The sequence below is a fragment of the Aythya ferina genome, assembly GCF_964211825.1.
Source record: "Aythya ferina genome assembly, chromosome: 3".
NCBI classification, from domain to species: Eukaryota; Metazoa; Chordata; class Aves; order Anseriformes; family Anatidae; genus Aythya; species Aythya ferina.
Window position 1 is genome coordinate 96,861,408 of NC_140298.1, and position 14,498 is coordinate 96,875,905.

A 14,498-nucleotide genomic window follows, 5' to 3' on the forward strand; every position below is an offset into this window, starting at 1 on the left:
AAGCTAGAATATCAGATAGCGTGAATGAAAATATCATTGTGGTATTCCCATTGCCAAAATGCAAATCAAACATTCTCAAAAGTGTCTTATAAGTTGTGACATTTGCTGAATTGTTTTTATGTTGAACAAACAAACACAAACCCTGGAAGTTGAGATAGAAATAAAGTTAATACATTTCATTTTGACATTATTATGAGATATTTGTCTTTTCAATGTAAAATACTTTGATAAAAAATTTGTTCTAATGTATTTTAACTGCAAATGCAACACTGAAATATGTTTTTTGAGGCAAACAGATTTTATTAAAGTTTTATATTTCTGAATAATAAAAGTATTTAAAAGTTTCACCTGAAATTAGTTTTTATATTTTAATTGTTTATTTATGCTTTCAAATAAGAGATTTAAAAATTCAGGTTATATTTCTACCTCATGTAAAACTGGTCATTCATGGATGAAAGGTGATATGTTAAGACACACTAAGTATTCACTTAGAAGTGAATTACTTAGAAGTAAGACCTCAGTTCTGACCAAAGACATACTGTACTAACTTCCCATAAAAAAAATGAATTCTCAACCTGTCAGAAAGTTTAATTTTAGGTAACTTCTGTTAAAAGTTTTGGTTCATTGATCCATAACCCACTCCTAGGGCTTCGTGTATCTCCTGAGTTAGAAAGCATCCTGATCTATCTTCTACTTCAGTAAATTCATTAATTAAAAATATTGTGGTACTTCCTCTGTATCCATGGAAATAAACACTTGTTGCTTTCTCTAAAGGGATAATTCTTGAGCAGTGACTTTGCAAGACCCTGCAGACAGTTTGCCTCCTGACACTTCTGCTCTGAGACAGTATTGCCCTGACCTCCAATACACAACAGGTTTTTCAAAAGAGTGTTGATCATTCACACATACTGCTTTAGATGTAGCTCTGCTATCAATGGAGGAGACGAATTTTTAAAATAAAATCAAAATATGGGTTCTAATTTTCTGTAGCTCTCCACATTTTCATGTAGTGTGTGGACAACTGGGAACAAACAAGTTTTCAGTGCTCCATTGTACTATTAAGAATAAACGTCTCACTAGGATCATGCAGATGAAGCTACTTTAAAGCATTTTTAAAGATAAAATATGCAATCCTTGATAATTTCAGATACTCTTCCAGTATCAGACTATTTCTGATATTATTCCACTGCTGTTTTAATATATTTGTGTAGTGGACTTTTGTAAGATGTTTTCATTCATTTGATACATTCTGGCTTTCTGGTAAGACAATTATTCAATAAAACATCTGACTCTGGGACTGCTCTGAATTCATAGATATAAAAGGAACAAATTTCTTTTCAAAGTCTTATTTTAAGATTAAAAAAAAAAAAAAAAAAAAAAAAGTGTACCTCTCTTTACCCTGATGAATAACTTGTTCTGCTGTGAAATGTACCATACGTGCTTCTCAACAATCTGTTCAGAACTTCTTCAAGGTTGTGAGCATAGAGTATGAATATGTGTACCATAATAATGCCATTCTGCATATTAAAATTTCTTTTGGACTTAGCATGCCAGGTTGAATGCTTCTGCCAGATTTTAATATTAATAGTTTTAGCAATATATGACAGCAGACGTTTTTAATTATGTTAAATTATCTTAATACTTAATACTGTTCTGAGAGTTGAATTTTCTTGATATCCTGAATATTTCAAATTTCATACCTTGAATTAAACTGTGAAACGTTTAAATAACTTCAAAATTTTATTGCTGAGTTCATTTGAATGAGGTTCACATCATTTTACTACAGATGTAGCAACACAGTTTATAGAACCAGATGTGCTTCATTATTATGGTTGCTGCATAGATGGAAATTAATGTCAAAACTTTTTTAAATTTAATGGCAAAGAAATGTATTCTTCATTTTCAATGGGCAGCAAACTGTAGAGTAATTTGCAAGATGATACAGCATTTCTAGCACAGGCACTTAATATTTACATTTCCTGTCTTTAATATTCTTGTTATTCATATGTTTCATAAGACTAGATTTTTATATTCTTATCTACACATGCATTCCATATCAACAAAATAAATATTATTTAAATAGCAGATCTTCTAGAGGGTGTCTAGGAAGTATGATCTAAATTGTTAATCTTTTTTCAGTGTAGCTGAACACAGCTGGCAAAAAAAAATGGCTCTCATTTGAAGTATGAGATTTAAAAATAATTCTTCAATTTTATTATATTTTGGTGTTTATGGTATTTCGGTGCTTTAAATAAAATCAATATAATTTATGAGTAAATTATGTACTTTTAATTTTATTGCTAATAGCATTATCTAATGAATTGCAGATTTGAAAGTTAAATTAGATTCTTTATTACTAGTACTTCATTACAGAAATAAGATGTATATGTTAATATATGTCCATGATAGAATGGAGACTATAGATGAATTTATAATTCTACCATGAAATCAGATGTATTTCAGTGCAGTCATACCATTAAACATGAGGATTTTTGTATCTTCAGCGATGCAGGTATGGAAGTTATTGATCTGTGAAAAGACATAGGATCCTAAGCCATCTTGTAGGTGGTTTTAAAGAACCTACCTCTCGTTCATTTTCAACTGTAAATACTAGTTTAAAGCATAATGTCAAATGTTTTGAAGGCACCTCTTTTACTGACATGTAAATTGTTGACAAATATATTTTCCTTACTATTGTGTTTGATTTTTTTGATATTCAGAAATTGAGAAAGGAGGTTGCGGAGACCCTGGAATTCCATCATATGGGAAAAGGACTGGCAGTAGTTTTCTGCATGGAGACACACTTACCTTTGAATGTCAAGCAGCTTTTGAACTGGTGGGAGAGAGAACGATTACATGTCAACAAAACAACCAGTGGTCTGGCAACAAACCCAGCTGTGTTTGTAAGAATTATTATTATTATTTCTTTGTTGTAATCATTTTCTGACCTCTTGCTTTTCTTAGCATTTTTTACTAGCCAGCAGGAAAACATTTCAAAGACCTTGAAGGCGTTTAACAGTCATGTATTTTTCTTAGTTGGCTTCATAGTACCTCATTTATGGTTACCATCACATAGACAGTTTTAGAATGTTCATCCCCTCATTTTGTATTTATTTTTATCATTTAACATTTTTAATACAAATGAGTGCCATACAAAAGACTCTAATTGAACACTTAGCATGTAAGTTCTCAAAAGGACTGTGGCACATGCATTGATTCTGGCACTGCAAAGCAGTCTACAGATATAAGAAAAAAATGTTTTATGTTGCTTTGTTTTGTTTTCTTGATATCCTAACAAAACATGAATATGTGTTTAAGGAATATGAGGATATCCAATGTGGAAAAAGGGGGCTGAGATTATTAAACATGAATTTTGTTTGAAAAGATAAAATATGTTTGTAGGTAAGCTTGTAGATGGATTTAAATAGATAACATTTTTTTTTTCCCCTTCTTCTATGGTAAAATAGAGTAAATCTTTTTAAGTACACAGGTGTACACTTAGGCACTTAGTTCTCCAGGTAGCGTTACCTTTTCTATAAGGAGTCTTACAATTCAGTACTGGATTTTCAAAACAGAGTGTGGTGTCTTGTTCTGCTTAGATGTATATGTATTTTGCAGCTGTATTGGTTACAGGACTTAGCAAGCTGAGTGAGCTTTCTGTGTGAATGGAAGCAGCCTCTATATGCCTGTATAATGCTGGAATGTGTGTAAGCACATAAAGCCTGGCCATGAGATGCCGTGGCTGCAATCCTTTTGAAAACAGAAGTTGTGTTTTGGCATAGCACTATGCTGCGTTGGGTTGGTATATTAGTTGACAATAGTTTAGAATATTTTACTGCTCTGCTGTTTGATGTGCACATGCCCTATGAAAGGTAATGGAACCAGAATTTACAACATGTATTTATAACATTAAACTCAATTTTGATGCAATTCAAGAGCTGAGTAATAGTTATCCTTTGTGTTAATTACAGTGCAGTAAGCCTTCGTCTTTCTGAATGTACTGCTCTTTTTACTAGAGTAACAGCTTCAAGATCATGACTCCAAGATAGTTAGGAATTGTGTTGGTGAAAATTGACCCAAAAGAGTGAAAAAGGTGGAAAGCTAGGAATCATTTCTGTTTAATCACCCTATACTAACAAAGGGAAACAGGAAGTTAAGTTTGTGCTATATACTTTTAAAGAGTACTTGACTAAGGCACAGCATTTGTACTAATCTTTGCATCAGCATGAACTTGGTGTGCTACAGACACAGACTGGCCCTTCTGTTTAATTCTTTCGGATTTCTAAATACATTTTCGAACACATTTCTTTTCTGTTAACAGCAAATAAAATAAAATAAAATAAAATAAAATAAAACAAAACAAAACAAAACAAAACAAAATAAAATAAAATAAAATAAAATAAAATAAAATAAAATAAAATAAAATAAAATAAAATAAAATAAAATAAAATAAAATAAATGGAGGTTGCATTTTCACTTTGGAACAAACTAACCTACCAATTCTTCCGAATTCTGACACACCAAGCAGTACTTTTTCTTTCTTTGGCATTCTCTATGTATTTCTTTTAATATTTTGCAAGCTCTAGTGCAGGCACTTAATACCTTAGGGGGAATTAAAACCTGCAATGCTCTAACAATCTTATGTCCAGGCTGTATGTGTAGTAGTTTTCAAATCTAGTTTTCAAAAATACTCTATTCCACAAGAATAGAAAGACAAATGTTCGTAGTGTTTATGGAGTATTTTAAGAATATATTGTTGTTTTCTTTAGTCTCATGTTTCTTCAACTTCACCACACCATCTGGAATTATTCTTTCACCAAATTATCCTGAGGAGTATGGGAACAATATGAACTGTGTTTGGCTGATTATCTCAGAGCCAGGAAGCAGAATCCATCTGATTTTCAATGACTTTGATGTGGAACCTCAATTTGACTATCTCACTGTGAAAGATGATGGGATTTCAGATTTACCACCTCTTGGCACTTTTTCTGGAAATGAAGTACCTTCTCAGTTGGCTAGCAGTGGGCACATAGTAAGACTTGAATTTCAGTCAGATCACTCTACAACTGGAAGAGGATTTAATATCACTTACACAAGTAAGAAACTCTGCTTTTATTTTATGTCTTGTCAAGCTGTCTTTCATCATAACAGTGAAAAGTAGAATGTATTTGTATTTATAATGCAGAAGTGAATTGCCCCAGAAAAGGGGAACATACAAAATTGTAATACTTGTATAACTGCAGTGCTTGCAGCTGTCTTTCTAATACTCCTTTTATTAGCTTATCTGAAATTTTATCATTTATTTATTTAATTGTGATAGCACTGAGAATTTCCCTTCGTTATTTGAGGCCCATTTTGGTTGAAACTGCTATAAATGCAAAGCGTGTAACTCTGTCTTGGCATTGGGCACCACTGAAAAGAGGTGGACATACGCTTCCCAGTATGTCTTGGGAATGGGGGGATGGACACGTGACAGAACTGGACACAGTACTCCGGGTGAGGCCTCACCAATGCTGAGTAGAAGGGAAGGAGGATCAACTCTCTTGTCCTGATTCTCTGTGTAACACATCGAAGAATACTGTTAGCCTTCTTAGTGGCAAGGGTACTTTGCTGACTCATGTTCAGACATGATCAGTATCAGTGATACAACAGATAAACCACAATTTTAGATGCTTACAAATCTTACCACCTATAAATCTGTAAACACCTTTCTGTTCTAATCTATCTCCACCCTGCCCTGTAAAGATTTACAGACACAGGGCACGGGTTACAAGCACTCACCCCTTTTCCTGAAGCGTGGGTTCCCTTGCACACACCTCCTGAAAGACATATAGATCCTCTAGCTTTTTGTACACCCATACTGTTCTCAACAAGTCACTGACCCATACACTGAGGAGAACACCCCCCACATGGAGATGTGTGAGAGGCAAACAGTTGGGAAATTTAAGCATAGTGTTTTTGTTTATCTAAACCACACACAGCTAAAAAGATTCAGAATCTGAAGTATGTTGCATTGTTGTGAATATCATCAGATCCAATGCAGATTTTGTACTGGGGCATTTCCAGAACTTTCAATTATATTGTAATCTTGTTGCTTATCAAAGGTTATTCCCTCTCTCTCCCTCCTCCTCTTGTCCCCCCAAGGTAACAGAGTTTAGAAGGTTTGTATTATTACTGTTGTTGTTTTTGTTGTTGTTATTACTATTATTAGTTGTTCTTTTGTTTTGTTTTATTTTGTTTTAATAAGCATTTGGTCAGAATGAGTGCCATGATCCAGGTATCCCTATAAATGGAAAGCGTTTTGGAGACAGGTTCCTTCTGGGAAGTTCTGTTTCTTTCCATTGTGATGATGGCTTTGTGAAGACCCAAGGCTCTGAATCCATAACATGCATTATGCAGGATGGAAATGTAGTGTGGAGCTCTGCTGTCCCACGTTGTGAAGGTAAGGGCACAATCTTTAGTTTGCACCTACAGTTTGAATAATTAAGATATTTAATTTTAGCTTGCTTTTCACATTTCATACACAAATGAGACTGCTGTAGCTGAAGTTATTTATTTGTCTTATTTTAACACTTTTCTAGTTAAATGAGAGAGCAATAATAGAAACAAGATAGCTTGCTTTTCTATTCTTGGAATAAATTAGCATTCTAAAAATCCGGTTGCTATTCTCTTCAAATTCTGACAGTCACCATCATTACCTGGTTGTGAGTTATAGCTGCTATAGCAGTTTTGGCTGTAGCATACTGAAGAACATAATTATCTATCACATAGAAATGTGAAGTGAGTTTCTATTTAAAATTCATTTTTAAAAATGTGCACCTTTAATTTTCTCACAGCAAAGGTATACCTGAAACTCTGTATGTAACATACTACTCTGCAGTACCTCTTTTCTTTAGAGTTACAGTGAAAATCAGAGCTATGTTTAATATTCATTATATTCCCAAAATATTTCATCCAAAAATTCTGAATTTATATGCTTGTTCTTGCCTACATAAGTAAACAGACTAACGTTATATTTCTCTGTAGAATGAAATACAGTGAGATAAAAGTGAGAAAATAGGCTGATTCCTTGATGCTTAACAGTGACAGTACTCCATACTATGGCAAGTACTCCATACTATGGCAAGACATGTTTAATAAACACCTTGTGTGTTTCTGTTAAAAGTAACGTTCAGAAAGCTGTATGTCTTCTTGTAAACAATAGTTATGCAGTCAGGCACTCAATGAAATGAGGGCTGCAGGGGATCTGTGTTCCAACACCTGGAGCACCTCTTACCCTTTCTTCTTCACTGACCTTGGTGTCTGGAGGGTTGTTTCTCACACATTTTTTCTCACTGTCTCTGGTACCTGCTGTGCAGCATTTTTTTACCCTTTCTTGCATTCGTTTTGTTTTTGTTATTTGGGCAATTTGGTAACTCAATTCTGATAAGACTGTATTTCTAAGAAAATATAGAGATAATGGAAAAAAATGTTAGTCTGGTAGGTGGGGTGCCTGCAAATATAGATGTATTAGAAAGATTTCTTCACCTGATTAAGCCATGTAATGAGTTACTCTGTGGAGCAAGGGTGTTTTTGTTGTTGTTGTTGTTGTTTTTTTTTTTTTTTCTTAAAGCAAAATCATCCCACTCCAAGGCACAGAGCAAGGGGTGGTTCTTCATCAAACAATTTTTTCTCATTCTGAAACTTTATACATATAACTAATACAATATTCAATGTAATCTTCATGTAGTTTTCTTCTACAAACCCATAAAGGAGCCACTATGAGGGAAAAAATGTGAAAGAAAACAAAAACACAAAAATGACTTTGTAAGAAAATACATAGGCACAGCTTAAACTCAGTTATCCTTCTTGTGAACCCTACTAGACATTAACCTAGTTATTAATAACAAAAGGATTCGACTTTTTATTTAGTTATTTATTTATGGGTTTTGGGGGTAGTATATTTTTGTCTATTTCTTCATTTTGATGCAGAAGGAAGTATGGTTCTTTAAAGTTGCGTTCAAGATTTGTTCTGTTTTGATGTGGATTTGCTTTTTAATTGATAATTAAAGGAGTTTCTGTTTTTAGTGTATAGTATGGAGCAAGCATCCTTACTAGTTTGTTTAGAAGTAATAAAGTTTACTTCTGGTTGTCTGAGATTTCTGAGCAACTGTTGTTTTTTCTCGTTGCTCTGCTTTGTGTCTCTTCATACTTAACAATCTCTTTAACAAGCAATACATGAAATATGTGAAGTAGGTGATGTGTTAAAATCAGGTGAAGGTCAGCAGTCTTCTGGTTGTTCTTTTTTCTAATGCAACCAAATTTAATTAAAAATAAAAGGCATAGAATACAATTCATTCTTCATCAGATGATCTACACATATAAAATAAAAGCCATTTTCCCGGGTGATCGTTTTGCCCCAGAGACAATGAACTGTGTATGTTTCATTTTTATGTGTTACTTTTTTCCCCCACTTTTTTAAATCTGGAAAAACTTCTCAGAGATAAGTGCAAGTCATGAATGAAATTAAAATAATATGTCTGAGTTCAATTTTCATAAAAAAGCATTGAATCAAAACTGGAAGTATTCATTTACTACTCACAAATTCATTTTACTATTAATTTCCATATGGCATAATAGGTTTGCCTGTCACTACTTAGAGAAACAGAAGACAAGTGAAAAGATTCCGGGCACAGCAATATGGAACTTGCTGATAATGATATCACTGACTACTTGAGTGTAATACAAATGATACTAAGACAAATTTACCTGACCTTGAAAGCCTTCCTCTTTTAGACTGCTCCATAGCCTGTGTTAAACTATAAGATCCCAATGCTCTGTGCTATAACAGCTTAATTTTTTAATGAACTCATGTTTCTCAAAATGTCTTTGGTATTTTCTGATGTTGTTTAATCCTGTGCCAAAGTCCTCTGATCCTGCTCTGAAAAATATTCCCTGCCTAGCCTTCTTACTTTCATAGCCCTGTTACAATACTCCTCCTTTTATGGAGGAGGATTAGGTTAAACAAACTTGGTGTGCAAGAATGGGCCTGATGGGATGCACTGAAGAGTGCTGAGGAAGCCAGCTAGTAGCATAAAAAGGCCACTCTCAAGTGTACTGGAAAGGTCCTACGACTAGGGGAGGTTTGAGAGGACTGGAAAAAGGAAATTTCAGTCCCATCTTCAAGGAAGGAAAGAAGGAAGATCTGAGGAACTACAGGTCTCACCTTGATCATTGCAAAAGGTGATGCAACAATATTGCTGGAAACCATTTTCAAATACTGAAGGACAAGATTAGGAGGAGTCAGTATGGATTTATGAAGAGGAAATCATACCTGACCAACCTGGCATCCTTGTGCAATGAGATGGCTGGCCTGATGGATGAGGGGAGAGTAATGGATATTTGAAATCTCGGTTTAGTAAGGTGTTTAGCACTCTATCACACAAGGTTCTTGTAGGCAAACTGTTAAAATATGGTGACAAGTGAACAACAAGGTGGATTGAAGACTGGCTGAGCTGTTGAGCTGAGGAGGTTGTGATCAGTGAGTGGCACAAAGTGCAGCTGGAGACCAGCCCCTGGTGGTGTACCCCAGGGATCAATATCAGGTCCAACATTGTTTAAAATCTTTAGTAATGATCACTACTGATCACCAGGACAGAGTGCAACTTGAGTGCAAGTTGCAGGTGACAGGAAATTGGGAGTAGTGGCTGATAAATGATATGGTTGTCCTGATGTTTAGAGAGACCTTAATGGGCTGTGGAATTGGGCCAAGATGGAGTTCAACGAGAGGAAATGCCAAGTACTTCCTTCAGCGCAGGTGATCCTCTGCCTACAGAGCTGCATACAGAAGCTTAGGATCCCAAGTAGAAACAAGATATACACACAGCAGTGAGTCAGGTGAAGGGTCACAAAGATGATTGAGAGCTTGGAGAATCCACCATACAAGAAAAGGCTGAGACAACTTGGGTTGCCTAGACTAAAAAAAGAATGCTGAAGGCTCCAGAGAAAAATTGTTGAAGTATATAAATACCTGATTCCATGATGCAAAGAAAATTGTCCAGTAGCAGGATGAGAGACAAAGGACGCAAACTGAAATACAATAAATTACTTTTAAACATAAGAAAAACCTTTTACTGTGAGAGTGATCAAACACTGGAACAGATTGCCTAGAGTGCCTGTGGATTTTCTGCCTTTGGAGAGAGGGCATGGCCCTAACAACATGGTTCTGTGCCATCTACTGCAAGTGACCCTGCTTTGAGCAGGAGTAGATGATTTCCAGATATCCCTTCCAACTTCATCTGTTCTGTGATTCAATGGAATATTTACACCAATAATAATACACTCAATAAGGTGTTAGATGGCACAGTATAATGAAAATAATTCACTATAAATGACTTGGATCAATTTGTATGATATTTCCACATAAATGTGGAATCATACCAGAACTAAAATATGTCAGTATATTATTTTTAACGAAATATGTGCTTTTCAACAAAAGGAAGGCTGGCAGATTCAAGTGTCATGCTCTGTGTATTAAGATATGTGTAGTGATAAACCATGATAATTCAGGACTTAAGAGACTGAGGAAAAGAAGGTGCTCGTAAGTGCTCAGGAAAAGAGCATAACACAACAGAATGTATAAAAATAGTAGCATTATATATTAAACTTCTTTTTCTTTTTTTTTTTTTTTTTATTATTTGATTTTTGTATATCTTTTTTTTTTTTGAATATTTACAATATTGAATTAGAAATAGCGTTTGTGATACAAGTATACATGTGTTTTGTTTTTTGTTTTTTTCTTCCAGCACCATGTGGTGGACATTTGACAGCATCTAGTGGTGTTATATTGCCACCAGGGTGGCCAGGATATTATAAGGATTCACTTAATTGCGAGTGGGTGATTGAAGCAAGACCAGGACATTCCATTAAGATCACTTTCGACAGGTGAGAATCATAATAGCAAATATCAAGTAACTTATGAGCACAAATTATCTTTTCTAACAATGAAGAAAAATATTTGACATTATTTTATTAAAATACAAGAAATTCAGTGTATATTAGAATGCTATATGCTAACACAGTTTCATTCTAAAGTATAATCCAACTGAGATGGTCAGCCTGATTAATTTTTAAAGATGTTATCCCAGTGTGGACCTAAATTAGACCTTCTGGAACAAATGGGGATTATGTCCCTGTGTAGCGTGCAGGTTCTTCTGGAATAATAATTATTTTTGAAGGGGAATTATTTTCAGTCCAGTCTTACATGGAGTCAGGAGGTAGTGAGACTACATTTAAGCAGCAGGAATGTGAACTGCAGCATGTTTAATCTTTTTGTAAGTATTGTGACCTCAATTAGATCTTTTTACTAACCATACAAGAATCTTTCAAAATTGTGACTGTAGTTTTCAAAGAAAGAAAAATTCTTTAAAATTAAATTAAAATATTGAAAATCTTCACCTTTGGACATCTTTGTAAAATAAGTATTTTAAAAAAATAAATAAAAATCTCCATTTGCTTAGTTACTTGATACTAATATCACACTAGATGCTCAATTTGGCACAAAGATGCGCAGGATAGTATGAAAGACAGTGCCTGGAGCTAAGCTGCAGTGTCTTCTTGTACAGGCCTTCCTGTTTTTCTGTCACTCAAGCAGAGGCAATAATCTATGTCTAGTTTTGATCTTTGCAGCGAGAGCCAACAGTGATGAGTAAAATGATTCAGTGAAAGATTTACAAGCCTTCTGTGTCTAAGAGCAGAGACAAAAATGTATGAAAATGAATGAAAAGAGCAGAACAATGTAAAAGTGATTGTTACTGTGTCAAACCTAAGATACATCTTACTTAGTATTGTGTTCCTTATGGGGACAAAAAATGCAGAATTGTGGACAAGAGCATTGTCGCGTTAAGAGGTGTAGCTGATTAACCGTTATGGGTCCGGTCGATTTCAGGGTACTGAACTAGTCGGATTCACCAATAACGCGTTAACTGTCTGGGGTCTGGTTGGATATTCACCAATAACGTGTTAACCGTCTGGGTTCTGGTTGGATTCTATCACGGTCACGGATTCACCAATAACATATAACCAACCTTTCCCTAGTTGCACTTAATGAGAGCTATAACAATGCAATCAAGTGTGATTTATTACAGCAACAGGTACACAGGTTCTTTGGATTGCCGGCAATAGTGACTGTCTGCAAAAGCAAGCTAGCATGCATGAAATACACAGGTGTTACAGGTGTTACAGGTGCACAGCCTAGAAATAAATGTGTTAAAAGGATCAAAGACTCTAGAGAGATTTATAACCAAGTGTTCAAATCTCACCCAACGGCGTCCCAATGGGGGGGGGGGGAAGAGAGGCTCAGCCCATCGACTGGTCCCAGGAGTCAGGGGGTCCTTGGATGGATGTTGTATTCCCTTGGGATGGTATCTCCCCTGATGGTGGTATCTTCCCTAACATCCCCTCTCTCTTAGGCCAGTTTATATTATTTTCTATCTTTTAAGTGGAGCTTGAGTGACTCTAGTCAAGCATTTCTAAGTTATAATTCATGAAAAGTTCTCCTATCTCCATTTAAAGTAATAGGCTCCAAGAAATTCAGAGCGCATGCTCGGTAAGGGGTGGTCGCACCTTGGAGGCGGGTAGCTTTTGGGATGGAGGTGTGCTTTGGTATTATAATGATATTATAATGAGCAAAAAGTACACTAGGGTACAGCATTTGTCAAAACATGACAGGTCCTTGGCTCAGGGTGGCAAAAAGTGCAGCTTATCAGTCTCGGTGTGCACAAGAACAATAGTGTCCCCACCTGGTTACAGAGCCTAGCCGTGGTGTCTCCACTCCACTCTATGCTCCATACTGTTCCTTAGGGCTAGCACACCAAGTTTCCCCAGCGCAAAAGCATCTAAGGTTGGGAGCCTAGGGAACGCTCAGATAATGCAGCTATGGCCTACCCTGAAAGCCTCTTCAATGCTGCACATTTTCTTTAAGTTTTATTTTCCTAGTTACCTCAGGCAATTACACCACAAGCATGAGGGCCGAATCCTGAGAATTCTGTAACAGATAAATGTGTGTTATTGCCATGGTTCCGCTTGAGTGGGCAGCCGAGCTCCACCACAGCCGCTCTCTCACTCCCCTCCTCAAAGAGGAACGGGGAGAAAATAAGATGAAAAGGGCTCAAAGTTTGAGACAAGGACAAGAAGATCATGCAGTAATTATTGTAACAGGCAAAACAGACTCGGCATAGGGAGACAGTATGATTTATTGCTTATTACTAACAAGCTAGAGAAGTGAGAAACAAAGGAAAGAAACCAAAAGCACCTCCCCCCCCATCCACCCTCTTCTACCTCCTCCCCCCAGGTGGCGCAGGGGAACAGGGAAATGGGGGTTATGGTCAGTCTACAGCACTTCTTCTCTGCCGCTCCTTCTCGGTCACTCTCGTCCCCTGTGCTGTGGGGTCCCACCCACGGGATGCAGTCCTTGGTGAACTGATCCGGCATGGGCTTCCCACAGGCAGCAGCTCTTCCAGAACTGCTCCAGATATGGGTCCGTACCACGGGGTCCATCCTTCAGGAGAAAACTGCTCCAACCTGGCTCCCCCATGGGCAGCAGCTCCTGCCAGGTCACCTGCTCCTGCGTGGTCTCCTCTCCACGGGCTACAGGTCCAGCCCGGAATCTGCTCCGGCAGAGGTCTTCCACAGGCGGCAGCCTCCATTGGTGCAGGACCACCTGCTCCACTGTGGTCTCCTCCACAGGCTGCAGCATGGAGCCCTACTCCACCTTGGTACTCCATGTGCTGCAGGGGGACATCCTGCTTCACCATGGTCCTCACCACAGGCCGCAGGGAACTTCTGCTCTGGCGCCTGGAGCACCTCTCCCCCTCCTTCTTCATTGACCTTGGCGCCTGCAAGGCCGTTCCTCACTCCCTTGACTCTCCCGGCTGCTGCGTGGCACAGCGTTTTTTTTCCCTGTCTTAAATATGCACAGAGGCGCAAAACAACATCACTTATTGGCTCAGCTCTGGTCAGCAGTGGGGCCCTCACCAAACATGGGGCAGCTTCTAGATCCTTCTCACAGAAACCACCCCTATGGGTCCCTGCTACCAAAACCTTGCCACGTAAACCCACTACAGTTGTATTTCCCCAAAGTGCTTTCCCAGTTTGCAATTCAAGGCATTCTTGAACTGAAAGCTTTTTATTTTTTTTAATGTGTTTAGTGTGTTTCTGCATTTCTCACTTTGATTGATTTGTTTGGTGTCCTCATCCTTCCATGTAAAGTTAACATTCATTTCAATTGAAGAATTAACATTCTTCAGTTTGGGAAAAATACAGGACACTGTTACAGCCTGACATGCCATTAGTGGGGACAGTGGAATATACAGGCAAGGTGAACAGTGTTGTTAAAAGCTGTTCATAAAAGTTGTTTGCTTTCATTGTATTCAGCAGGAAGTTACAGAATTTAAGTCACTGTTTTTTTGTTTGTTTGTTTTCTTATTAAAATCTCAATATATAAATTATAGGATTGTATT

The 14,498-nt window shown here is 36.9% G+C and overlaps 1 protein-coding gene across 1 annotated transcript in view; it reads left to right on the plus strand.

The window, feature by feature from the left end:
* Nucleotides 1–14,498, plus strand: part of CSMD1 (CUB and Sushi multiple domains 1) — a 1,186,176-nt gene that overhangs the window by 885,043 nt on the left and 286,635 nt on the right. The window contains exons 13-16 of the mRNA XM_084516291.1: nucleotides 2,721–2,903; nucleotides 4,770–5,096; nucleotides 6,248–6,442; nucleotides 10,785–10,923. Coding sequence (XP_084372417.1) covers nucleotides 2,721–2,903; nucleotides 4,770–5,096; nucleotides 6,248–6,442; nucleotides 10,785–10,923 — 844 coding nt within the window. The remainder of the gene's footprint in view (nucleotides 1–2,720; nucleotides 2,904–4,769; nucleotides 5,097–6,247; nucleotides 6,443–10,784; nucleotides 10,924–14,498) is intronic.